The 26,965-nt window shown below is 35.7% G+C and overlaps 1 protein-coding gene across 2 annotated transcripts in view; it reads right to left on the reverse strand.

Moving 5' to 3' along the window:
* The window catches only part of ANGPT1 (angiopoietin 1), a 163,014-nt gene that overhangs the window by 65,222 nt on the left and 70,827 nt on the right, over positions 1-26,965 (reverse strand). For both annotated transcript variants that reach the window (XM_052704682.1, XM_052704683.1), the window contains exons 2-4: positions 21,243-21,398; positions 18,153-18,274; positions 7,662-7,894 (exon numbers count right to left, since the gene is read on the reverse strand). In XM_052704682.1, the coding sequence (XP_052560642.1) occupies positions 7,662-7,894; positions 18,153-18,274; positions 21,243-21,398 (511 nt within the window). The remainder of the gene's footprint in view (positions 1-7,661; positions 7,895-18,152; positions 18,275-21,242; positions 21,399-26,965) is intronic.

Consider the following 26,965-nt stretch of genomic DNA (forward strand, 5'->3'; position numbering starts at 1 on the left):
TATTTGGTATTAATGTCATTATTTCTTTACTTTCAGAAAACAGTACTTATAAAATTATGTTTTCCCAGTGTAGATACTGATCATATAAACAGCAGCACTATTCTTTTCACCCCTTATCTATAATTGAGAGAAAAAGGCACTCTCAGGCACAATTCTCCTCATCCTAAGACAGCTCATTAAACAAAAGCTTCTTTGATGAATCTAAAGGAAGTGTAGACAGGCTTCTACATCTGCCCCCTAAATGGTAGGTGAGTCAGGCAAAATTGACTCCTGAAAGCTTGTAAACTATCTGAGCATCTCTGCAAAAATGTGTGGGACCATAAAAGCTTTCCAAAGGTAACAGAAAGTCTATAGCACATGAACAAATAAACCTGTGAAGAACAAAACAATACTGGTGTTGATGTGCAGGTGTTTCCTACACAACTGCACAAATACAACTGGAGCACTGCAGCCTCATTCACCTTGGTGGTTCTGTACATAGAAGACAAGGAAGAAAAGGAGTACTTTCCATGGCACTCAGTGAATTAAAATTCCATTTTTTTATCCCTAGATTTCAAGATTTCAAAATACAGATATAGACAGTTATTCTAAATAAGTGGAATAGGCTTATAATACAGAGGTTTGTGAATCATGAGTGGAAAAATGTGATCTTTTTTCACAGCAATCTTCTGCAATAGCGTAGAATAGGTCAGTCGGAAGGGACCTTCAAAGATCATCAGGTCCAACTGCCTGATCACTTTAAGGTTAACCTCAATGAGGATAACATCCAAATGTATCTTGAACCGTGACTGGAATGGGACATCAATTGCCTTGCTGGAAAGTCTGTTCCAGCAATTGATCACCCTCACACTAAAGATTTTTTTTTCTATATAATTGTACAAACACGTTGCCGTCCTTAGCTTTGACACTTTTCATTATCTCTGTAGTGCATAATGGCAGAATAAAGAAGTGTGGAACACGAATGGCTTCAGTGCATTAAAAAAGGTTTTATTCAAAAATCAGGCTGCTCTAGGTTCGCCAAGTCAATTTAATTGTGTTTTTATTTCATTCTTAATCAAAAGTAGGAAAAAAATAATAAAAATATTTAGAATTTATAAATAAAGTGTCATGTTTTGTTATTTGTGTTAAGGGTTATCCAATTCCAGCTACAAAAGAAAAAGAAAAAAACCTATCAGTTTATTCATGTATTTCTTTCTTTTAACCATACTTAAAATGTGTGGATCAAGGCACACTCTTTATCCACTTCAGATCTACAGCTTGCAGCCAAAGTTGGTCATAAACTTCTTAAATTATCAAAAAATCTTGTTCTGATTGCTTCCATGCTTCAGAAGAAAAATGAAGTGACTGGTATGCCATACAAGGCTCCTGCCTCATGAGTTACACTATATCATGTTAAAAAAAATCCTTAACAAAGTTAGAGATGAAGTACAAAAAGGAGACAAGCGTTAAGGAGTTAAAAGAGATTTCTAGTGAAATGGTTACCACAGACTATATCTCAGATGAATACCAATATCATTTTTGCTGTGCACATAAAACCAGTAACTGCATCGTACAAACTTATTCTTCTACTCTGCATAAGTACAATACAAAAATTCATGTTGCTGAACACAATTGAAATAGTGAGACCTAAAATTATCTTTAGGAACACCTGAATCTTTTAATCTATGTTGGCGTTCTGATGAATCTTTTCTAATTCTCTTTTTCTTTTTAAAAACTGACTTGTATTATAGAAGCTGTCTTTGAAGTCTTGCTAATGAAATAGGCCAGCTTCTCTGCTGGGGTAATTTTGTTAGTGCCAATGGAGTTTCCCCTGTGTCTGCAACCTCCAGGTCATCTCTTTGAAGTTCTTATTCTATCCTCAATCTGTATATTTCAGTATAAATTTTAACATGATAAAATTGTGTCCTACAAAATAGAATACTTAAGGTTAATGCTTTGAGTAAATGAACTACTATGCCTTTTAAAAGTAAGTATTCCAATAGAACAAAATTTTCCATGCAGCATTTTCTAAAATATGAAATCTATTCAGAAGTCTAGAGATTTGAACCTTTGCAGAAATGTCAGACCTAACGAAGTTATTTACTTCACAAACTCAATAGGCACTTCTGGGGAGGTAAATTCCTGGCATATGTGTGTATTATTTTGAGAATTAAGCTTAGCTTCTCATCAGCATTCAAGAGGAAGCTAATGCTTTATTTCTCCCCTACTAGGAGGTCACAAAAACAGACATTCATGACAATAGGTTTTTTTACATTTCCATTAATCTTAAGTGCATGAATTTGGACCAAACATTTTAATAAGGTATGCTAATATACAGTCTGACAGACAATATACATTAAAAAAAAAAAAAAAAAAAAAAAAGAAACAAACCAGAAAAGGACAGTAAACGTTAAATGTAAATGTATTTCCATGCTGAAATTTTAAATTCCCTTATGCTGTGGGTAGGAAAACTTATGAAGTTATGCAAAGCAGTGTTAACATGATAGGCACTCTAGGTCAATGTTCTTCTACTGGACAAAAAAAGAAAAAGAAGAAAGTATTTGAAAATAGATGAGACTTCAGACTGAGCACATTTTGTGACCTTTGGCTTTAAACATAATATCCCACCGGACTAATGCAATTTCTGAATTACATAGTTTCAACTTGGGTATACTTCTATGATGAAGATATTATTTATTATTTAACACAATTTGCAGTGCATTCCTTGCAGTTTTTTCCAGTCAACACTAAAAATCCATTTGAAAAGTATTTTTTTTCTGATCTGGAAGCTTAGTAAGTATCTCGCATACCTTTTACTGTCTTACATGTTTATTGGTTGACCGTAACAGTAATGTGCCTAAATCAACAGAATTTTCATGCTTTTCATATTCTGAAATACTCATAATACCAGTTGATAGTGGGAGAAACAGAAATTTAGATGGACTTACTAAAATTTTAGAACATACAATATCAAACATGATATTTTCATCCAGAAAATTGTGAAATCTCAACATGGACAGAAACAGAAGGTGACTGATAAGCCAAGGCTACATACTATGTATGTTTTCCATTCATACACATAAGACTAAAATGCTTTATCCATCCTCAGAATAATCTTCAAAGTAGCGTGAGGAATGAGTAGTTTTAAGAAAATGAGAATTACAAAATCTTTGACAACTTTTGCAAACAACTCAATGATCTGTATCCAATTCTTTATTATCTTCTATAAGTGAAGGACTTCTACAGCTTTGCAGATAGTGGTGAAGTACCTCTACAAGGATTAATTAAGCTCAACATTTCTATTTCTATTTCAGCTCAACATTTCTATTTCTCTATTTTTCTGTTGCAGAAAAGTAAAATTTACAGGCATTTGTCTTTTTTTTTTTTTTTTTTTTTTAGATTTGAGTATGGAGATTACTTGATTTCTAGAAAGTTTTTTTAAATTTCCACAATACTGAACAGTCATTTCAACGAGGTTAGTGCCTGAAAGCACTGCTTTTTTAGAAATTCTAATTTAGAAATTATTGATAGCCCCTTCCAAGATTGTTTAGCCTAAAACTATATATATACAAGCCATAGACACAGGCCAAAATGGAGACTTGTGTGTTCCCACACACAAATGCAGTATCCTGCATTTATTTGACTCTTTGCAATCTTCGGGACCTTTCAGATTTTCTGTTTCTGTGGATTATATGCATCTGAAATCCTAGAATTACTCACTGTCAGAGAGAGGTGGGTGGTGTTTTGGAAATGAAACTCACAAATAATTTGTGCTGAACAGGTGGCCTCCATCTCAAAACTAGCCTTCTACAAAACCAGCACTGAAAGTGGGATCTGGACTTTATCTTTTAATCCATCTGTATTTTTAAAAATTATCCTCTTTTTTACTTTTTTTTCTTTCTTCCTCATTCCCCTTTAAGTTCTTTAGAAATACTCACAACATTTATCTAGCCATGGTTGAAGCACCAAAGCAGATCATACTGTAGGATTGTCATCCAGTATTAGGGACTATGTTAGTTAAGCTTCTCAGAGTGTAAAACTAAACAAAAGCAGTTTCTGCTCAGTGCTATATCTTCACACTAGCCACTAATTTCCTCACAGACTAATAGGCAGTCTTCTGAAAGTCTTCTAACTTACTTAAGCTAATCTAAAAATAGTGTCATTATGTCATTACTGGAATCAATTTATCTCATGATATATAAGGAAAAAAAAAAAAAAAAAAAAACAACCACAATGGTTGGTTTCAAATAAAGTCATTCAACAGTAATTTTACTTAAAATATCTTTTTTTAATTCCTAACTTTATTTCACAGATTGGAAAGCCTGAAATGAGCGAAGGAGATCATCTTGCCATTTGTGACACTTTTTTGTTTTTATCACTTTACCGTTTTTAGATTTCTTGAGACTGGCAAGAGTTTGTAAAATACACAGTTGTACACTTTTAATTTATGGTGGGAAATCTGAAAAAGGTACTTAAAAACATTCTCAAAATACTGAAGTTTCAGCCACATTTTTCAATTCCTCTCATCTCCTGTTTTCATTCCTGGGAAGTTACTCATCTGTAACAATCTTGCCTCTTAGACTTGATGCCTTGCTTAGGTCACACTTCCTTTCAAAGATGAGTACCAAAAGTAAAAAACTTGAAGTTTTTAAGGGAGCCTGTCTTTTGATAGCTCTTCATCTTTATAATAATTCAAAAATCTTTATTAGACTCAATGATATCTAGCAATCAGAACTTCGTATAACTAAATATTATCTTTTGTCAATGAAAGATATCTGTTACTAGCTCTCCCTCTTCTCTCCAGAGTTGGTGATTTTACATAGCAGTACATCGTACATACTTTTTTCTGTATTTCACAGCTTTCTCTCCTCATATGGAAATCGTTGCAGGTCTGTAATTATTTCCCTTATGCTATTCCACTCTGGATCATTTCCATTTCTGCTATATGCCTTGTGAAATTAGATGACCAATATTTAACAGTATAAGACAGAAGAGGTATCACTGATTTATGTTTCACATTTCGATATTCTCTACCTCCCAATAAACACCTCTTATGACATATTTTATGTGTTAAGCATAAGTGCATACATAAAGACTTCTGAAAGAGTAAATTTCATATTTTTGGTGAGAACTGTGAGTAGCCTTAATTGTATTTCCCAGCACATGTACTCTTCTATTTTCAACATATATTTGCATAGACTGAATCTGGTAGCAATTTTTACTATAATGATTTAGTTTTCTGCCTTCATTGGAACAGTCTCATACTCCAGGATATTATTTTAACTTAAGATGTCTGGCTTCTTTTCAGCCGTGTATATGCTTACCAGATACATTAATCAGCTCAACTTAGATAGTTAGTGGAAACTTTTCTGCAATTATTTCTTTGAAAATTTTCTCAAAAAATCATCCAAGGAATATTCTTACCATGGTGACACACACAAAAAAATTAATAATGTCCAAAACTGAGGGTGAGAGTTAACCAATTAGGATTACATTTCTGCATTTAGCCATGCTGAACACCTTTTACTTCCACATTTCCTCAGTTGTTTTAAAAAATAAAACTGCTGAAAATTCAGGTTTTCAGATGTCTGAATTTGGATCCAGGAGCCCAGCTTAAAACATCCACTTCTGAAATCCTCATTAGAAGTATTTATAAGAAGCATCTGAGGAAACTAATCTTAGAAAAAATGTGTTTTGTTTTGTTTTCTTTTTCTTTGAACCTAATTTGGAATACTTTGAAACTCTTTTTCTAATCTTAAAGAGAATTTGTAGTAAAGTTCCATATGAAAATAATATATACTTCATATTGATATTAATTTTAAAATACTCCTGAGCTCTATTAGAAAACCCTGAGCACAACTTTGCCAGGTTTCTTTGCCAAAAGATTGCAAAACGTGATAAATGAATTGCATTGCATCACAGTTTTTCTTTAGTGATATGAGAACAGCCTACTATGAAGGATGTTATTTACTTCAAAATGCTGGGGAACTGTCTAACAGAATAAGCAGAAGGGAACACTTAGAATAAATATGAAGAGGAAAAAAAAAGTAGTCTATCAACATGGGTCCAAGCAGGAAACACTTCCAAAGGATGAGATGTAATCCTCGCCACTGGAACTATTCAGATTTAAGCCACACAAGTTGCATGGGAATATGCAGCAGAGAGAAAACCCACACTGCATTGAGCTGAACAGCATGAATGATATGTTTTTCTGCCTATTAAACCAAACACTGAGTAACAATGCAGGTGAATTACTTTTTTTAATTTTTAAAAATTATTTATAGTAATTAGAGCTCTAGAATTACCAGGAGGAAACGAGCTGAGGACCTTGGAGTGCTGGTACTTAACCTCAAATAAACCTTTCTTTAACACTTCCACACTCACTGAATAACTAGCAGAACTTGTGCACCTACAATTATTCTGTGTTTACCCTGAATCTTTTCTCAGAAAAGGTTTGACCACCTCTTTGTCAACAAAGAGGTCTCTTTGATGTTCCTTTTCTCAACTTTCTTTCCTCAGTAGTAGTTTTAACCCACTACTTGGCATATCAGGCACAACTGTTTACCCCCTTTTAGTTGTTAATCTTAGCATATGACCTTTGCTGTTACATTCTCCCTTACATCTCTCATTCCCTCTATCCTATATAACCTTGCCCAATTTTTCGTAGTTATTCATGTGTTCTTTCCAGTGTCTCATTTTCATCCCTCACAGTGATCTTCAAGCAACATTAGTTTATTTCTGCCATCTTGGATAGTCCTGATGGAAGGAATGTCTGTAATTTTTTTAGCACTAGAAAACTAAAATTCCACCTCAATTTCTTTCTCAATGCCTACAAGAAATGTGTTTACTAACATAATCAAACTTGAGAACTGTCCTAGATGGTCAGTCATTCTTTTCTCTCACAAGATGTTATTTTTTTCTTTTATGTTCATAATGTGTTGTATGTACTCAGAAATAAACTAGATCTAGAAAAACAATAACAACAAAAAAAAAAATACAATCTTTTACTGTAAACAAAAACTTGTTCAGAGGAAGAACTTCTTTTGGATGGCTAGTGCACCTTAAGTGCCTACAACTGAATTCATCAGCTTTAAAAAACATTTATGTGTAAGGAATTCTGATTTACTTTCCTTTGTTTTCACTCCAGTAACTGTAAAGGAACTTGAGAGTTGACACCCATAAAGTAACCATCAGTAAATGCATTTGGTCAAAGCAGGAGACAGATGATCAAAGGAACAAAACCGTATTGATAGGGTGAGGTCAGTGGAATTTTGTCTTACAGCAGCTAAGGTTATGGTATAATAACTCAATGATACGAAATTTAAATAATAAAATATATGACTGTTGACAAAAGGGTTGACCTCAGAACTGTCTAAACATTATTTGATTGGTGGGTTCTTATCTGGTCTTTTGTTCTTGATTATAATCATGGAATCATGTGAGTTATTTTGGTTTGAAAAGACCCACAAAATCATCAAGTTCAATCATAACATTACTCTGCTAACTCCACCACTAAACTCTGTCCTTAAGCACCACATCTACACATCTCTTAGATACCTCCATGTTCTTCTCTTGCTTGGAATAAGCTCACTGAGTTATATTAAAAAAAAAAAATAAAAAATGCAGCATTTAAGAAAGAAATTTCCTAGTATATGTAATGTTTTATAACTCTGCTTTCTTACCTCCTTCCTTAGAACACAGGGTAATTAGAGTATGAACTGTATCCATCAATTCAAGCTGCTGCTTCTGCAGGACACTGTTATTAGTTGTTGCCTTGTTTAATTGCTTCTCTAGTTCCTGGATTATGTAGCTTTGCCGAGTGACCAAACTCTGTAGATTCTCTTTTTCCTCTTTCAAAGTGTCCATCTCTTCTTTATGTCTTTCTTCCATTTCTAAAATTTTGTGCTCAAGTAAACTAAAATAAAATAAAACATCAGCAGATGTTATTTCATGGTAACATTTTTCACAACACAGAAAGTAAAGCTATTTTATTTTCACTGTAGAATTCAATACATTAATTATTTATTCTGAAATTTCATAACTGTTAATTCAGCAAAACATTCTCCATCAAGTAGATAAATACGATTGATCTCTAGCATTCAATCTTGTAATTGTTTGCTTTAATACGGTGCTTAAAAATAAAGATCATGGAAATACATGTCTAGTTATTATAACCATCTGAGTGTATAAACATACAGAATGTAACAATTTTTTATTATAGGGGTTCAAGCAGAAAATTCTTATGTAGGCAAAAGGAGAAGTGAAGGGCCTTGAAGAAAATGTCATTACTAGTACGGGTAGTTGAATTTGATGAGAGATAAAAAGAGTAAACTAAATCTTTGTGAAGGGTTTTATGACAGAATGGAAGTAGGTAAGTACTAGCAGCTATCAAAGGATGTGAAACTCACAATAAAAAAAACATTCGATGTTCTCTGTGAAGCCAAGAATAGAATTATGTATCAGTTGAGTGCTATCTGCTTCCACATTTCACAGCTAACACCTGTCAACAGTGAACAAGAAGTTTTTTCAAGCCCTTGTTTTGATTCTGTGGTGATGCACTGGGTTAGCATAACAGAGTTTCGATAGCTAGGGATAGACTCCTCAAGAGTCCAGGAGCTGTCCCAGCTAACTCCAAAAGGAACCTACCTTTGTCCAGAGCTGAGCCAGTGAGCAACACTGGTTGTGTCTCTGGGAGAGTGGATTGAAAAAAGGCACAAAAGTAACTGAGAAGACTGAGAACATGTAGGAGAAACAGCAGTTCCCAGAGTCAGGGCAGAAAGGCAGGACGTGCTCCAGACACAGTGAAGAAGCTCCCAGAGCCCAGGAGAGGCTTGTGGTAGAGCATTTTGTTTCTCTGAAGCACCTGGGCATCACACAGAGCAGATCTCCACCTGCAGCCATGGAGAAGGCCATGGTGCAACAGTAAGAGTAGCCTGAAGAGCTGCAGCCTATGGAGGGCTCCTGCAGGAGCAGCCCGGGGCCAAAGCTGCAGACATGGAGAAAAGCCCCAAGTGGGTCAGAAGGGCTGAGGAACCTGCCACTTGTAGGGACCTGTGCAGGAGCAGGGCAGTCCCAACAAATGAACCACGTGGTATGTTCCCATACTGCAGCATTTCTTGAAGAGCTGCAGCCTGTGGGAAGCCTGTGGGATCAGTACAGAAAGAAAGGCATCTCGTGAGGGACTCTACAGTGGAGCAGAAGAGAATGATCATGTAGGAGGGGTAGATAACAGAGCATTATGCACCGAGCACAGATCACATTCCATTTCCCTACACTGCTCAAAGGGAGGAAGCAGAAGATGGTGATTGCAGTGGAAAGATTTTTTAGTTTGCTTTTACTTTCTCACCACTCTAGTCTGTTATTAATATAAAATGAAGAGAAAGCCTGTAGCATGTACCACGAGAATGTGTGGTAGTTGTTAGTTGCCCATCAATGGTAAAATACCACAACTGGGAGCTTAAGAGAAAGATTTTATTAATATCAGATAAATAAATAAATTTGTCTTCTCTGCTACTTTCTTCTGTTTGGTAATTCTACTGTAAATGCCAAAAGAGGTGTTTCTCATGCTCAAAACCAACTGGTTGTTACAAACTTCCCAACAAACTGCTTCCTGTCCAAGACAGTTCTAGATTTTATTTATTTGCACTCTTCCCCCACCTTTGTTTTTACTTCTGGGTAATAGATCAGTGGCAAAATGCCTGCATAATTTCAGGTCATTTAACCTAACTGAAGAATGTAATAAAATCCATATGGAGTTGTTTCTACTAGATATCACAGAGCCTTAATATAAGCTGCTACAAATGATAACAATGCAAGGATTAAATTCAGGTCCTGGATTTGCTGTACAAGCTGGAGTAATATAAAAGTTTTTTTTTTTTTCTTTTTTTTTTTTTCCTCACTAAATAAAGAAAATCAAACAGCAAATCTCTTTCTGAAATGTATGAATGTGGGACTCGCAGAGATATTGAAGAAAATATACTTTGCAAGATCAACATATCTAGTTCTGTGAAAATCACAGGGATCTGAGTGAGGAGGAAGAAATGAAAGGAGGGGGAGGGAAAACACTTTTTCAGCTTCATTCCCAAAAGCAAGGGTGAACATGATATTTCATTCTTAAAGCCTCATTAGTTGGTAACAAAAGCAGAACAAGAATTTCTGCACTGGAATTTGATAATAGAAAGTTCCAATATGAAAAATGCATGGATTTCAAAACCAAAGACGTTCAATTATTGTCACAACTTATCATACCCACAGATTTTTTTTTCATCATGTGAACTCTAATGTTAAATACAATACTTGGATTTTTGGAGGACGTCTGTGAAAGTCTTTGAGCTTTGTTATGCTCAGACTAACCAAGGAAGTTTGACGTGTTTGAAAATTTTATGATGACAAAGCTGTTTTAAGTCATAGATCACTATTCGATAAAATTACAAAATTTATATGCAAAATTTATTAGGTTTTCCCTATTTTCACAAAAATTATTAAAATGCTCCTTTTGACTCTAGATTTTAATTTTTCTGATAGACTGTGAGTTACACTAGTGTACTATAGATTGGATCACAAAGCAGTCCTTGGGCACAGTCTGTGTTTGAATAGGTGCTAGATATGGCTACCTCCCACTTTGACATCTTATTTAATATACTTTTATGACAAGGTTACCCACTTAATGAACAAAGAGAAGATAGTGGATGAGGGATTTCTATAGATTTGAACAAAGACTTTGATACTGTCTTTCACAGTATCCTTCTGGACAAAATGCCCAGCATGTAACTGGATACATACATAGTATCATTGGTAAACAACTGACTAAATGGTAGGACTCAAAGCATTGTAGCAAGTGGGACAGCTTGAGGCTGGTGGCATTGCTCCCCAGGGCTCAATTTTAAGGACATTTCTCTTGAAATTTTTTATCAGTGACCCAGACAATGAAGCTAAGTGCACACTAAGTAAGTCTGTGTATGGCACTAAATTAAATGATTCCCTTGAGAAAGATCTTGGTAGAACATTAGACAATAGCCAATCATATAAAATGTAATAAGAAATGTAATAGTGGATTATGCTTTTGGGATGGTGTAATCTGAGATATATGTTTAGATTGGGGGACAAGTGGCTGTACTGCTGTAGAGGGATTTGGAGGTTTTGACTGATGATAACCTCATTATGAGTCAACATTTCACCCTGCCAGCCAAAAGAGCCCAACTGAATTAAATGCATTAACTACTGTATAGCTAACCTGTCAAAAAAACAGTGATCGTCCCACTATATTTAGTGTTGGTTTAGCTTCATCTTAAATGCTGTGTGCTGCGCACACTGGGGCTCCACAGCGTAAGGGACAAAACTATTACGTGTCTAGATTTGGGCAAGAGCAATGGCAAAAGGTCTAGAGGGCATGACGTAGAAGTGCCTGAGGATACTTGGTTATTTGAGCTTAGAAGCAACTAGGGGTTGGTTTCATTACTTCTTCATGAAGGACAGGAGAAGGAGGTGCTGATTTCTTTTCTCTGGTGACAGACAGCAGAGCATTAGGTCTGAAAGCTGCATCAGGGGAAGTTCAGATTGTATATTAGAAAAAAATCTCTATTGAGAAAGTGGATGAGCCTGGATCAGGCTCTCCAGAGAAGCTGTCGCATTTGAGTCTGTTAAGAACTGTATAGATCATGTTTTTATGTATATGGTTAAATTTTTAGGTTGCCTTTTGTGGAGTCAGAGATGGATTTATGATTACCACAGGACCCTTCAAACTCAGGATATTCTATGATTCTTACAATCTGTGGAAAACATTCAGACAATGTGAAAAAAAAAAAGCCATATCCATATTACAGTACAGTTAAACAGTAGGTAAAAATAAAAATCCATTTATCTTTGTCCATGTCTCAGTACATGGCATCTCCTTAACTCTTGTCCACGTCCAAATTTAAATGATTTCCATATCTTAATGATTTCATTTCAAAGATAGACTTTGACAGTCACAATATGTGTTATTTGTTTCCTACCATAGCCCTAAGAACGCAGCAAACCTATGGAGATGGCAGTCTTATTTGAAATAACAGTGGACATGTCAAGCAAGAAGGAGGAAGCTGACAACGTTTAGAGCTTTCCATTTAGCATGTACAGAGACAGACAGCAAACAGATGTTTTACAGCTTTAGGAATAATATATCCTAATATTTATGAGTGGTGTTTTGAGAACATGTGGTGGAAAGAAGGGATTGTCAAGACTCTTGGTTTCTTTACAGTTTTCTATGTAGATTAAAATTCTTGTTATTATAAATTGCAAAACTAAGCTATTTTAAGGAATGCATATGCATTTATGCAATGATCTTTCCATAGCCACAAGTATACCACAGATAAGAGTAAGTTCTCAGGACAGGACCACTCCCTATATTCCTAGGAGAAATCCATAACAACTGCATTTAATTCGGTTTTACTAAGAATCAATGAGAAACTTATTAAAATCTCTGATGAACAAAAGCAAAAATTTAAATAAACTCGAGACTTTTGCACTAGCATGTTCCAAAAGGAAAAAAATTCTAAGCAGCATGAGAAAAGCTGCTCTTAGGGACTTTGACTCCAACAGGGACAGATTTCTTCGTATATCATTAAATTAATATATATTATAGCACATTTAAATAATAAAAAGTCTTAGAAACCTCATCAAGAAATCTTTAAACAGGTTGAAAGACATACATAATACATTTAGGATTTTTAAAAGGTTGTCAGAGCACTGTAATATGGAAATAAGAAAGAAAGAATAAAAAAACCTCTAATACTCAAATAGAATGACGAAAGAACTTTGTTGAGTTCTTGATTAACAAGTTTTATCCATTTTTCGAGACACGTTATGAAAACAGAGTTGAAAATATTTCTACTAGCTTTCATTAATGACTGCTATTGACATAAAAACTCACAAAAATTAAAAAGAAGGGTGTCTTTATACCGATTAATCTGTAAACACTGAATATAATTGTACAACACTCTTTGATGTGAAACGCCACTGATACGATGAAATGACTGCTTCCTTTCTACTTCAAGTTTACAGCACAATTTTCTTTTAGGTCTGAAAACATTACAGACCTAAACAGATGAAGTAGTCATGGAACCACAAAAAAGTAAGTCACTATTCACTAGGAACATCATATCTATATATACAGGAACACACAGACATATGCATACATGTATGCATATTTTTTAAATTGTAGCTTTCAATCTGGGGGAAAATATTGAGCATATTGGGAGCACAATGAAGTTACAAAGAACAACGAAATGTTAGTATATGGGTAAGTATCAATATTATCCATTTGAAAATGGCTCCTTGGAGCTATTACCTTAAAGACATTTAAATAATAAACAAAACTCTTTGTTTTCCTCCAAAGTAACCATGTTTTTTTATTGCACAACATACTGTGATTCATCAGGCTGGGAATCTATTTTCAACAAATTATATGCTAGCTTTGTCAGGATATAAGCCAGTGATATGCCTCGATGCTAGTGTGCTGTGCTCAGGTAATTCAGAAAAAGCCCTGTGAGGATGCTGAACAAGGTATAAGGCCAATACAGAAGTCAGAGAATGACTTCCAATAAAAACTGCCGTCGGTTTGAAAGGTGATGAAGGAGAACATGTAGAAAGCGATCTTGTAGCTCTCTGGGGAGGAAGGAAGTCTGGTTTAGACAATCTGCCTTATAAGGTACATAGTTTATTCACTAATCCATTCCAGACCATCGCAGTTTCAGAAAGCTTTTTTTTTTTTTTTTTTTTTTTTTTAAAAAAAAAAAAGTCTTTCTTTTCGGAGGCCTCAGTTTAAACATGTGGGAGTGGGATGTAGACCAGATCTTAGAGATGGACATCTTCTGCATTAAAATAACCTTTAAAAAGACTTATTAGAAAGATGTATAAAATCATTTACTTTGTTAAGCTATTCAATAAATAAAAAATAAAAATAAATACATAAAGGAAAAAAAAAATCACACTACAAAAAAATTCTTAACTGTATATATGTGTTTTTCTTCTATAAAGATTGTATGGGAAGATAAACAGGTGGAGAATTTAAATGCCTATATTTGAGTGCAGTAATAGTATTTTCTCATTAAGATACTGCTTTGTAGACGCTTTTATGTGACTTTTTTTTTTCCTGAATTTAAAGGTGCTAACTATCTGTACTTAAGTAGGTGTGCTAGTTGGTTCAAGGATTATAAAAAAGTATCCCCATAGTTCTTCAGGCCAGGTTATTTAGCCTCAGCCTATTTTTTATTTCAGCTATAAGACAATTCCACTGAAATCACAAAAATGAAGTGAATAAAATGAACCTGACTTTACCTTCTTGCATATGCACAGCTTGTAAAAAAAAAAAAAAGTCACTCAAACTGTGTTTCCACATCTTTCACACAGTCAAATGGAAATTCACCTTTTTTAAGTACATCTTACATAGGATGACAGTTCTTATATTAAATGCTATTGTAGTTTGATTTTCTGCAAATTCAAGTTGGAATTTATGTTTAAATTTAACACCTGCTGTTTACTATGGAGTGGTCCAGAATCTATTATGATTTTCCTCTTCTATTTCAGAAGCGAACAGAAACTTATTTTCATATTTGCATATTGAAACAAATGGCACACAAGTTAGAAGCAGCTAGTACACTATGGAAAAAAAAAAGAAAAAGAAAAAGGCTCAAAAGAGCACTTAAGCAGGGAAATCTTTCAAGAATAAATTAAAATAGCATTTTAAAAGCCCTTGTGGGATTAAAAATGGCAATGCAAGAAACCACCATTTACATTACAGTGGATGGGAACCCACAAGACTAAATTATTTATGGCATGAGAGCACTGAATAGAAACAAGACACTGGGGCAAATGTGACTCTACTTATGCTATGGAATATCTTTCACTTCAGTGGGATAAAATAAAAAAGTTGGCCACTCTTCCCAGCAGAGACAGGAAGTAAAGTGAGTAAGGCCAAGAAAAGAGTCTAGTCAAAAAACATGAAACAGTCCCCTGTTGATAAGCAGTATTTATTGTATTTAAGGATAATATACAAAGTACCGTAATATATCAACAATCACTTATTACTACTATAATACTTTGTATTTATTTCATCCAAAATACAGTTCTTTGGAAGTGATTAAGATCTGTATTTTTATTTTACATGGAGGAAAACTTAGCACAGAAATGATCTCCACCCAGTGCACTGTTTTGATTGCATTTTGGATTGTAATTGTTCCTGCACTCATTCCCACTGTGGTGTACACCTACTTCAAAAGAAAGGCCCTTTGCAACAATTTTCAGTCCATGTAGACAACAAAAACAAAAAGATTTCTCAGTTCACTGATTTCAAAATATAGATAAAGTCACTTTAACTGCAAACTACTACTGAACATCATCTGATGAGTAATCAATAAACATTGTTTAAAGTTAAGCAAGCTAAAAATCGTTGCTATATTCATTAACTCATTATCTCCTGAAATCACTAAAATTCATCCCATAATGAACACAACACACATATAAATGATTTCATGATCAAGAACTTACAAGTCTAAGATTATGCAGTTCTTCGTTATGAATAGATGATACATAAGATGATGATTCCTTTTTTAATGTAACAATAATGCTACCCTCTCACTAGCTTCATCAGTCCCAAGGACACAGGAGGAAGACATGAGAAGTGTTTGCCAAGTTCTTGCTTTATGATATGATGAAAACCCATGTATTTTGTCTTTTATACACAAACACCTATCAGAGAAATAATGGATTCTTAAATGTTTCTTTTTAACATACTACTCCACCTTTTTTTCCTAAATACCAAGCCAGACCATTTTGCCACAACATAGACTATTTCATCATAATGTCAGTCAAGTCAAAGGTCAACTTCAGTCAAACTCATTTGTTTACTGACATGAAGGCTTTACACCCTGACACATTGCTAAGACAAATAATTTCAGATTATTGGGTACACAAGACATCACATGAATGACTCAATCTCTGGATCAGGATCAGTGAATAATTTTTTGTTGCAAAACAGATAGCAACAGATAAAAATACAAGTATTTACATACTTAAAAGCCAATATTTGGGTTGATCTCAAATTGAAATCGGTCTGTAAAACGTGTAAGCTTGCCTCCTGCACAACAGCAAGATAACACTTTCCACCAACTACAGGAATATCCCAAAAGCACAATTTAGATGAATTACTTAACTCCTGAGGAACTGGAGTACAAGATAATTCCATACTTAACCACACCTACCTCCAAAGGAAATACATGGAGTTCAAGAGTTTTGAATGTAATCCAGTTTCTCCAGAAAAACAAAACAAAACAAACATTTGGTGGAAATAATTAATTGAATCCCCTTCTTTATAACAACTGAATGCCAGTTTTCATAACTGGTAGCGCTTACAGTATATTATTTTTGGCTAAACATATTTCTTCTCAATGACATTTTCTACTTCTCTTTATTATCTGGATCCCTGCTGTTTGCCTTCTCCCTGTTGTTTCATGCTATCTCTGTCCACTCTGCTTAAACCTAGCTGTTACAGAGACAGGAATATGAAACTTAGTTTACCGGACAGAGTTGTCCATGTCCCCCCCGTCCATGTCCAAGTCCATTTTGGGCTTGGGACTGCAGAATAGAAGGCTGACAGGGCTCCTCTGATTAGAAGACAGGGCAGCCCCTTGTCAGACATGGCCAGTCTCCATGGCAGCGAGGACAAAGATAAAAATGTGAAGCAAACAACCCTGTGAAAGCGTGGCTTGTGAAGATCAGGGGAGGAGGCGCACGGGCACTGGAAAAGAACTTTCTAGACAGCCTGTGGAGAGATCCATGCTGAAGATGGCTGTCTCTCTGCAGCCCATGGTGTACCCCAACAGCCAAACAATCCTGTCCTGAAGTATTTCTGCCCATGGAAAGGAACCCAGCAGGAGCCAGGAGAAATGGTAAGAAGAAAAGAATAGCAGAGACAAACTGTGATGTCCTGACCAGAGCACCTACTGACCATCGTGCTGTGCTGCTCAGGGTAGAGAAGTTGGAAATGAAGGAGAGAAACTGATCCTGGGAACAAAGGGGAGAAATGGAGGAAAAGTGTTTTTGTGTTTATCTTTTTTTTTTTTTTTTCCTTAACATTCAAACCAACATTAACTGGAAATAAATTGATTCTTCCCCAAGTCAAGTCTGTTTGCCCATACAATAATTGGTCTCTCTATCTATTTGAACCTACAAAGTTTTTTATCTTATTTATTCTCCCAGTTCAGTTGAGAAGAGAGAGTAAGAGTGCAACTGAATGGACATCTGGTGGCCAATGAAGGTCATCCCAGCATCCCTGCTCTAAGATCCTGGACTGCTAAGTGCCACAGTTTTAGATATTCACAAAAAGCCATCAAACTCAAGCTTTAGACATGTTCAGCCATCAGTTCCCTCTTGAATTGCTGTGTAGCTGACTTGCACTGTCAGTGCCTCAGTTGCTGTGTACTTCAGTGGAGGAGCTGAAGAGAGTCCAGGTTAGTGTATGAAGTCAACATTGCAAATGTTGAATTTAGGGCATATGCAGAATTCAAGAAGATAACTGCAGTACAGAAAGGAACAACACTGGAATTTCTTCTCAACATTAGATTTACTTCTTCATAAGCTACGTGCTGCTGAACTGTTGTTTTCTTCACTCTTGAATTTCAGCATAAAACCTAAATTTTATAATTAACTTTTTTTTTTTTTTAAATAAAAAAGCATGGCTCCAAGATGCAAGATAGAATGAAATGTTATAATTACTGCAAAGAGAAAGATTCTTCTATGCGTTCATCATATCCATTTATTTTAGTTGAACTACTCAAGATTTTCTATTTTTAATGCATGTAAAAATAGCTGATGATCTCATAATTTATGTGTCTGCTTGAAAATACTCATCCGAATTATCCTTATGTCTTTCAGTTGTGGTCATATGACTGAGTTGTCACGAAACAAATTGAGATACGAACTTACTTTACACAGTGCAAAGGAAAAGTAGTAGAAATCAACTGTATTATACAGGAGCTAGCACAGTGTAACTTCACACTAGCTTTTTCAACCATTACATAAACATTACTTATGGTTTCAACTTAATGTATTTATTTCATCAGTTACTTATAATACTATATGGACAAACCAGGTTATGATCAACAAAGAAAAAGTGTAAGACATCAGTGAATGTTTCTTACCTGTTTTTCTCATGAATTTTCAGGATTTCATTTGTCTGTTGTAGCAGCTGTTTTTCCAGCTTGTAGGTTGATAGTGAATTTTCCAGTAGCTGAATTTCAAGTCTGGATGTTTGATTTAGCACCTTAAAGATAAATTAAAAACATTAACGTTTATAATACCCCAATTGTGTTGCTATAGCAATGTAAACATATTGAAATCTTTCTCTTCTGATTTGATGATTTATTAGAAATAACTGTCATTTCTAAATCCTTTTATTTAAACTCAGCTAGAGCAAATGAACTCAATCAGTCTGCACTGATATGTAACAGCTGACACTCTGGAACCCTGCATGCTGTAGAATAAATAGTACTAGTCTTGGAGAAGAAGGAAAGGTGACTGCCAATAAGTTTTACTTCAATGGAAAGAGCAAAAGATATGCTTCAAATATGCATTCTTATAAAGCAAGCTTAAACTAGAAGAGTACATATGTACTTGAATTTAAGCCCAAAGTATTGCATCTGCTGTTTTGTAAATGGAATTCCAACTCTAGTTTTCCCCCAAGATCTCTCCTTTGTAGTGTTGGCAGAAATCTGGTGTCTGCTTATGTTATCACCATTTGCCCTGTTACATTTCTTTTTTTTTTTTAAAGCTGAAGGCTGTAATCTTAATGCTTTATGCAATTATCTTTCACCTTAGCATGGTCTGTATCAACAAAACAAATTTTACTGGGTACGTCAGACTGAAAGAAGATGTTCATTCAGATGGAAGAGAATAAATGATGAATAATAGTTCAGAAGTGAAAATAAAATCAAGAATGAAAATAATAAAATTATTTATGATGGTTGATTTTGCTGATATACTGTTTTTCATTACATAGATTCTGGAGAAGCAAGTATCAATATGTAGGTAAGTGTGCATGCAACAGCTGTGAGGTATAATCACTTCTGGAACTGAACATGACTCCTCTCTAAAGGAACCTATCAGACCTATCTTGGAAGGCTAAGTTTCAGTTTCGTGATGGGATTAAATAGTAACATCTTTTCACGTATGCCTAACAGGAATTTATGTTATCATAAAAGAAAAAAAAATGGCTCTCAACTTAATATATGCAGTGCCTTCTTTTAGTTTGAAGTTCTTGATACTCACAGAATGACTTGGATTGGCCTTTTAATAGGGAACAGTGGTTGAAAAAAATTGTAATTGATCTCTATACGGATATTTTGATGTTTGAGATGTATATATTCGTAAATTCTAGGAGGCATCACCACAGTTTTAGATGGACCCGGTTGGAACAGATGTATTACAAAGGTTAGCAAGGATCAAGGAGACAGGAAGATACCGATAGATTTGCGAGGAGGATATATCTGTGGAATAGCCTACTTAGTTCTCACTATCCTACTATTATTAATTGGCATTACAATACTCTTCCTCAAGTTGAGTATTTTTGCCTATGATGATAAGCAGCGAGCAATTTTCTGTCCTTATCTTCACCAAAGAAGTTTTCATCTTACTTTCTCCATTGTCCTGCTGAGGCAGTAGATAGAGGGAGTGGCTTGTGGCAGATCTGGCAACCAGCTGTGGGCACTTCATCACATTCTGTCTGTCTCATCATTGCCAACAGCAGCCTCAGCTCTGTAGCCTTCTGCACCATGCTTTTCTAATTGCTAGTGGAGCCAGAGTCTACCATTTCCCATGTTTCTGTGAGAGCCAAAGTAGGAAATGTGCCACTGGGCTGGAAGTCAGATCAAGTACTGCTGCAAGGTAGATACCAATTGGTATCCTGAGCATCCTTTAAATTCTTCAGCTATAGGTACAGAATAAGAAGCACTGATGGTGCTTCTACCTTGAACTGATTTGTCAATGGAAATGAGATAGGGGCAATGCATATGTATATTCTCCTTATGTAGTCGGATGAGGTAACAACAAATAAGTTCTCAACAACTACACCTAAGGAGGTCTTTTATACCCTCCTGCTACACCTCTCTCTGCTGAGCAAGTGATATCACAGTTTACAGAAGGTTCACAGCTTCTATTTCTGTTTAGATATTCTGTTGAATTTAGCTATATTTATTGTATTGATTTATAAATTCTATTGAAATACCATTCCCAACATTTTCATAAGTTACTGTGATATCTTTTCAAAGCTGTGGTAATTTCAGATCACCACATTCTTTAGTGGATGTTTATCTACTAATAGAGATGTAGAAAAAAGGTACCTGTGTAAGGCAGTGCAGCAACAGCTTGTACCTGTCGTTCCTAGCCAGAGTTCTTTAGAGCATCTGTCTTTCATAATTGCTGCAGTTTCTCAGTATATTGTAATGCAGTTACATAATAACATGGTAATGATATTTTAGATATGAATAAGAACATTGTGATTTCTCAAGAAGTGCATATGCTACTAGAACAAACCAAATAAATGCAACACATAAACTCCTGTGTAACATACCACATGCTAGGAAGATCAAAAATAAATAAGCATCATAAACCGATAGAACTCAGAAGTCAAAAATTTGTATGTTGCAATAAGCCCAATAGGAAATTGTACTCTGTGTTATAGCAATAATATAAGTGTCACTTCAATCAGATGTGTTATTTTAGTTCTAGGAATCATATAAAGACGGCTTTTCAAATTCATGTGATATGCAATTTTGCAATACACAGTGTTTTATAAAGAAGCTGATGCTGGTCCCTCTATCATCACACTGTAAAAGCTGCTGATGTATAATACCTTTCAACTAGAAACATCTTCCAAAAAGTAACCTTATAAAAAGAATGAAGGCAAGTAATAATGAAGATCAAAGGCTCTGATTTAGCCTGAAACTCATTATCTCGCTTGACATTTGTATCATTCACAGTTGGTAACTGAGCTACTAATTTGAAGTCAAGTACTGATTTAGTTTCCTAGCCATTCCAGCCTGCTTTATACACCTAGAGCTACATATACCAACAAAATGAAACCTGAAGAAAGTCACATAAAAAATCACTGCTTTTCATACCAACGTGTAAGTTTCTTGGAAACATTTGTTGAAATGTTTTGCATGATGTGTTAGAAAAGATGGGAAAAATTGTCAGCAATTAAAAGCTTTTAGAAAACTGCTCTGGGAACATACCTGTGTTTCAACATCCGTGAGTTTTCTTGTCTGTTCTGCTGTCTGGCTGAGGAGGCTGGTCCCTATCTCAAGCATGGTGGCGGTGTGGTTCTGCACAGCATTCTGCTGCAGCTGCACCATCTCCGACTTCATGTTTTCCACAATGTAGCTCTCAAGCTGTAAAAGAGAAAAGGTGGTAGTTGTGGTGTTTTTGCCTGCTTAGGCCTTCGGGTGACATAAATATGCATATCTACCATTCTTGCCAAAAAGGGAAATTTCAAAGTTTTCAAGGGCATTCAGCTGAGCAACTGGAGCAGGGACCAGACATTGTGGTAGCCCCTTCCAGTCTTTGATTCCCATGTTTTCCAAAGTACCACAGCCTGCTGGCATGAAGTCCTGTTTGTCTCTATCTATGTCAAAGTTGCAGCAAATATTTCTGGTAAAGTTCTCATGGCAGTTCCAAACTAACCACCAAAAGATGAAAGCTCACCACAGGGAAAATGCAGGTGCAATTTGAATATTATAGCATATGAGTCCTTTCTGGAAATGATCCTACCTTTCCTGGATTGTTACTATCTCACAGTCATTCAATAACATGAAATTTTACTGAGTCAGATTCTCCTCAAAGAGATCCACAAACTCAGCAGTGGAAGCCCCAGAATTTGTGAAGACACTCTCTCTCACGGTAATAAGAGAAGGAAGCTGTTGATAAAAAAATCTTGGAAGCTGTTTTGTTCCTTTGCCTCAGAATAATTTGGTATTCTATTACATTTAGTTAAAAAGAATGTGAATTAGGACTCTCAAAATAAAATGGTGACATTTCTTGGTTTTGTTTTAGTTAACGTAGGCAGGGTCATTCCCTTCTATCCACCTAAATCCCTGCCCTGCCACAGAAGAATGTGAAGCAGAATAGCCTACAACATGAAGAGATTGTTACATGCATAGCCATCTTGTTTCACACATAACACGTAGAAAAAAATTTTGGGGCACTGGCTGCAATACATTCCACTGAAATAAGCTGGATTCTAACTAATTTACACCCAGTGAAGATTTAGTTCCTGATTTCGTTTTGTGGCTCATCATGTTTTTTACAGCAAGCTGATTCCAGACTTAAGCACTCTTTGCCTAATAATTTTAACCACATTGGACCTCCTTCTGGAACAGCAAGGATATTTCTTTGTGAAAGGTAAGCTGCACAACTAAATAGTGAGAGCCAGATGGAGTTGATTTAAAGGCTGAAGAAAGGAACAGGAGTCAGGCATAAACTGCATGATTAATAGGTAGGGTTGCTTTCATCTTATCTATTAGCATTCCTGTGCTGATGGGTAACTACTGTAAATGTTCTAATGAGCCACATCAGCTGAACTTACTAAAGATTCGTTACAAAGTTGATAACTTACATTTGCCTCTTGCTAGTTTTAAAAACACTTTTACAGAAAAGAACATTGTCACACTGTAAGGTGTTTTCTGAATGAGACAGCTGAGGGTTTTGTTGCTGTTGTTGTTGCTTTTTTTTATTTGTTTGTTTGCTTAAACTTCAGTTTGGAAAAACAATTAATGCATATGATGGTCAAAAGTGGACATCCTTTAGTTTCAGACCACAAAAAATTCTGCTTGAATTATCAGGTGACCACTCTGGTCTGGAAACCTGCAGAATGTTTTAAGTGGTGGGGATTTTTTAAACATAATATTTAAATGAGAGCTAACAGCCAAAAAAAACTCCGTGCATTGCAAAAGATGCCTGAAGTGAATATCTCAATTTTCCAGTCAAAGGAAGCTCACTGCTCAGTTTTAGTTAGTAAACTAGCTCAGTTTTAGTTAGGAAACTAAAACTGAGATGTTGCAGATATTAAGCTAGGTCAAGGGAGTTTTACAAATCTATCATATTTCTACACCATGCTTTTATGTTCAGTAATATTTTGCCTTTATTTCTTTCACATCAGATGGTGTATTTTTAGCCATCCTTTGTTTCTTGGTGGTTTTATAGCTATTGAATTTATTTACAGGTTATCTTTTGGTTGCCAATAATCCCTGTGAAAGAGCCCCAGAAAAAAAAGAACGGTAGTTCTTCTCCATATTATACTTCAAATACTGGAATGCATGAACAGGAAACCCAAATTTCTCCCCCAGCATTAAATTCCTGATGAAACACAGGCCCCTCAAGTCTTGGTACAGCCCAGGATTCGGTACCAACACACCACAAATTTCCATGCATCTGATGTCTTCTTTTTTCATAGAATCATAGAATCATAGAATCACAGAATCACAAGGTTGGAAACGACCTATAAGATCATCCAGTCCAACTGTCTCCTCATCACCATTGCCACCACTAGTACTAAACCACATCATGCAGCACGTCATCCAGATGCCTCTTGAACACTGCCAGGGACGACGACTCCACCACCTCCCTGGGCAGCCATTCCAGTGCCTGACTACTCTCTGAGAGAAGAAGTTCTTCCTTATGTCCAACCTGAACCTCCTCTGATATAACTTGTAGCCATTGCCCCGTGTCCTGCTTGCTGCCTGGGAGAAGAGGCCAGATCCCTCTTCACCACAACCTCCCTTTAGGAGGTTGTAAATTGTAATGAGTGCATTTCCAGATGCACTTATAGCATGTATGCATCATGAATGTGCAGTGCATTATTTGTTCAGCTTTCTGAAACTGCCTCACTCACTGCGTAAGCTATGTTATGCATATGTGCTATGGATCTTTGAAATCCATTCAAAAGCATAGTGGCTAACTCATTGCACAAAAAAAGAAAAAATTAGAAATTAGAAATTTTCATGCACCAGTAAAAAGAAATGTGGATAAGGATGTAGAGTTAAAAAGACAAAAGCACTTCTATATTTCTAACAAGATGCTCTGCTTGCTGTTTTACTAATGTCACAGAGAGGAATGCATTTGAAATGTACTGTATCTGTGTGGACCTACAGCAATTTTCACCTAGCAAGAACAAAGGTATAGACTGAGTCATACTGGATACTTCTAGTTCTTCTAGACTACTTCTGGTTATTGTAGTCTGGCACATTCTCCGTGGTATCCAGTCTTAGGCAATTGCTCCTGGTTACTTACCCCTAAAGCACACTGTGGTTGAATCAGGCACTGTCCCATTATAACAACAAAACTGACTGTCCTGTTTCTGAATTAATCAGTAAATGCTTTTGTAAATATTTGGTATTCATTAGACTGCCACAATAGCTTCTGTGAGCACATCTTAGGAGTACCAGGAGCTGTTTGCCCAGGCAAAGGAGAGTAGAAGAGTGGGTTCTGTTATATGAATCTTATTTCCTTCATCCACATCTTTTAGTTTGCTCAGGAGATTTACTGGTTATACTGACCCTGCTGAAATTCACATTGACTCCAAGATTTCAAAATTTCACCTATTATTTTTATTGCAGGAAACCAATATTTACTGGGTTCATTATTGACACATGCTGAGGTTTTTTTTTGTTTTTTTTTTGTTTTTTTTTATCCTTGCATTTTTGAAGGTTCTGTTTTGAATTTATTAAGCCTTAGACTAAGGTTTCTTTCTGCTTTGATAACAGGGATAACATCTATTTAACAGGTGATAGATAAAAGAATACTTGTGTGGTGGGCTCACTAAAAATAAGTGACACACACAAACTCATTCACAAGAGTAATCCTGAGAACACTTAAGACACGTTCTTGAGTCTTTGAGAATCTGTTCATGCCATAAATTATTTAATTTCAATTTGTCAAGAGATTCTTCATTAAAAAGTCAATATGTTTTTACAGGTGTGTGTACATTGTATGTTTGGATTTTCAAATCCTTATGCTACTAGTTATTCTTATTTCAGTTACTTTTTGTTGAAATAATGAAACAAAATTCTTTTCTGCATTCTTTACCCCCCATTCCACCCTTCCCACTGCATGGCTTTCTATTGCTCATTGATGTCCCTGTTGTTAACTCAGATGCATCTGCTTTTGGTAAGACTCATTATGTTGTACAGGAGTTTTCAGAAATGCAGAATTACAAGTGGGATGCATAATAACCTTGTAACATTCTCAGATATAAAACTGTCAGAAGGTTCACTATTATTGTTTAATAAACATTCCAGAGGATTATGCTTTAAAAGTATCTAGCTTTTTCTGGACAATGTTTATTGAATAATCTTCATAGAAACCACCCAAACACTAACAGAACTATTAAAATGGAAACTGCAACTTAGGGCCTAAGTAAATGATAATGGTTTGTGGCAGATGGCTTATAAATAAAATAAGAGGTTTTTCTTTTACTTTGATCAAGTACTGTTGGTCTCAAGTAATTATATGGTAAGGACTGCTATGATATCCAGATGATGTTAGGCTTTTATATGCTGCCTTTGCACGAGAATGCAAGTTAAATAGCAACATGCTGCTTTCCCTCTCCTACCATCAACCGTATATTGCATGGCATTTGTAATGGTAGAAAGAAAATACACCAGTGATATAAGAGCTGTTCTGTTTTGTCTTGCCTTGCTTTGCATACAAGAAAATGTACAGTAAAAATGTATTACAGCAACCAATTAATACACTTTTGTCAATTTTAGTGTCAGAGTGGGGAATCACACCTTCCACACCTTAGGGAGTCATCTGAAAGTAATATTTGTAGCAACACAGTACGTCTTATTATTCAAACACTTAAAACACCTCAGTGGGAAATTCAAATATATAAAATTTCTGTGAATTTTGCAAAATTGAAGTAGTTAGGAAGGAGCTTATCTCTAAGAAAAGTCAAATGAATAGGATAGGATAGGATAGGATAGGATAGGATAGGGTAGGATAGGATAGGATAGGATAGGATAGGATAGGATAGGATAGGATAGGATAGGATAGGATAGGATAGGATAGGATAGGATAGGATAGGATAGGATAGGATAGGATAGGATAGGATAGGATAGGGTGAGATAGAGTGGGATAGGGTGGGATAGGGTGGGATAGGGCAGGGTGGGATAGGACAGAATAGAATGGAACAGAACTGAATGACAGAATGGAACAGGTCTGTTGGAAGGGACCTTCAGAGGCCATCTAGCCCAACTAGTTGATCACTTCACAGATAAACAAAAGTTAAGCATATTGTTGAGGTCATTATCCAAATGCTTCTTGAATGCTGACAGGCATGGGGTATCAAGCTCTTCACTAGGAAGCTTGTTCCAGTGTCTGACCATTCTCATGGTAAATAAATCTTTCCTAATGCCCAGTCTGAACCTCTTCTGGTATAGTTTAGTGCCATCGCTGTGCATCTTATCATTGGTGACCAGAGAGCAGAGTCCAGCACCTCCCTCTACTTCCTCTGCTCGAAAAGTTACGGAAAGAAATGTGGTTACCTCATGGCCTCCTCCATACTGAACAAACCAACTGTCCTTATTCTTTCCTCATAGGACATTCTGGCCTTGTTACCAGCTTTGTTGCCCATTTCTGGATGCTTTTAAGGACCCCAATGTGCTTTTTATATTGTGGAGTCCAGAACTGCAAGGAATATTGAAGATGCTAAATACAGCAGTAGAATCACCTTTTTTGACCAGCTCACTATGTTGTGTTTGACTCATCATATATATACTTTTAAAAACTGATATTACAGTTATATATATATTTTTTAAAAAACAGCATCAGCTACAAACTATTTGTGAATAAAAGAATAGTCAGAAAACAGCAGTGTTACAGAAATTGAACCATCACATACAGAACAAGAAAGTTGGGACAACTTCAGCATTCATCCTTCCACTACTTCTGCTTGTATGCA

This window comes from Tympanuchus pallidicinctus, unplaced genomic scaffold (assembly GCF_026119805.1).
Source record: "Tympanuchus pallidicinctus isolate F22 unplaced genomic scaffold, pur_lepc_1.0 scaffold5, whole genome shotgun sequence".
Lineage (NCBI taxonomy): Eukaryota > Metazoa > Chordata > Aves > Galliformes > Phasianidae > Tympanuchus > Tympanuchus pallidicinctus.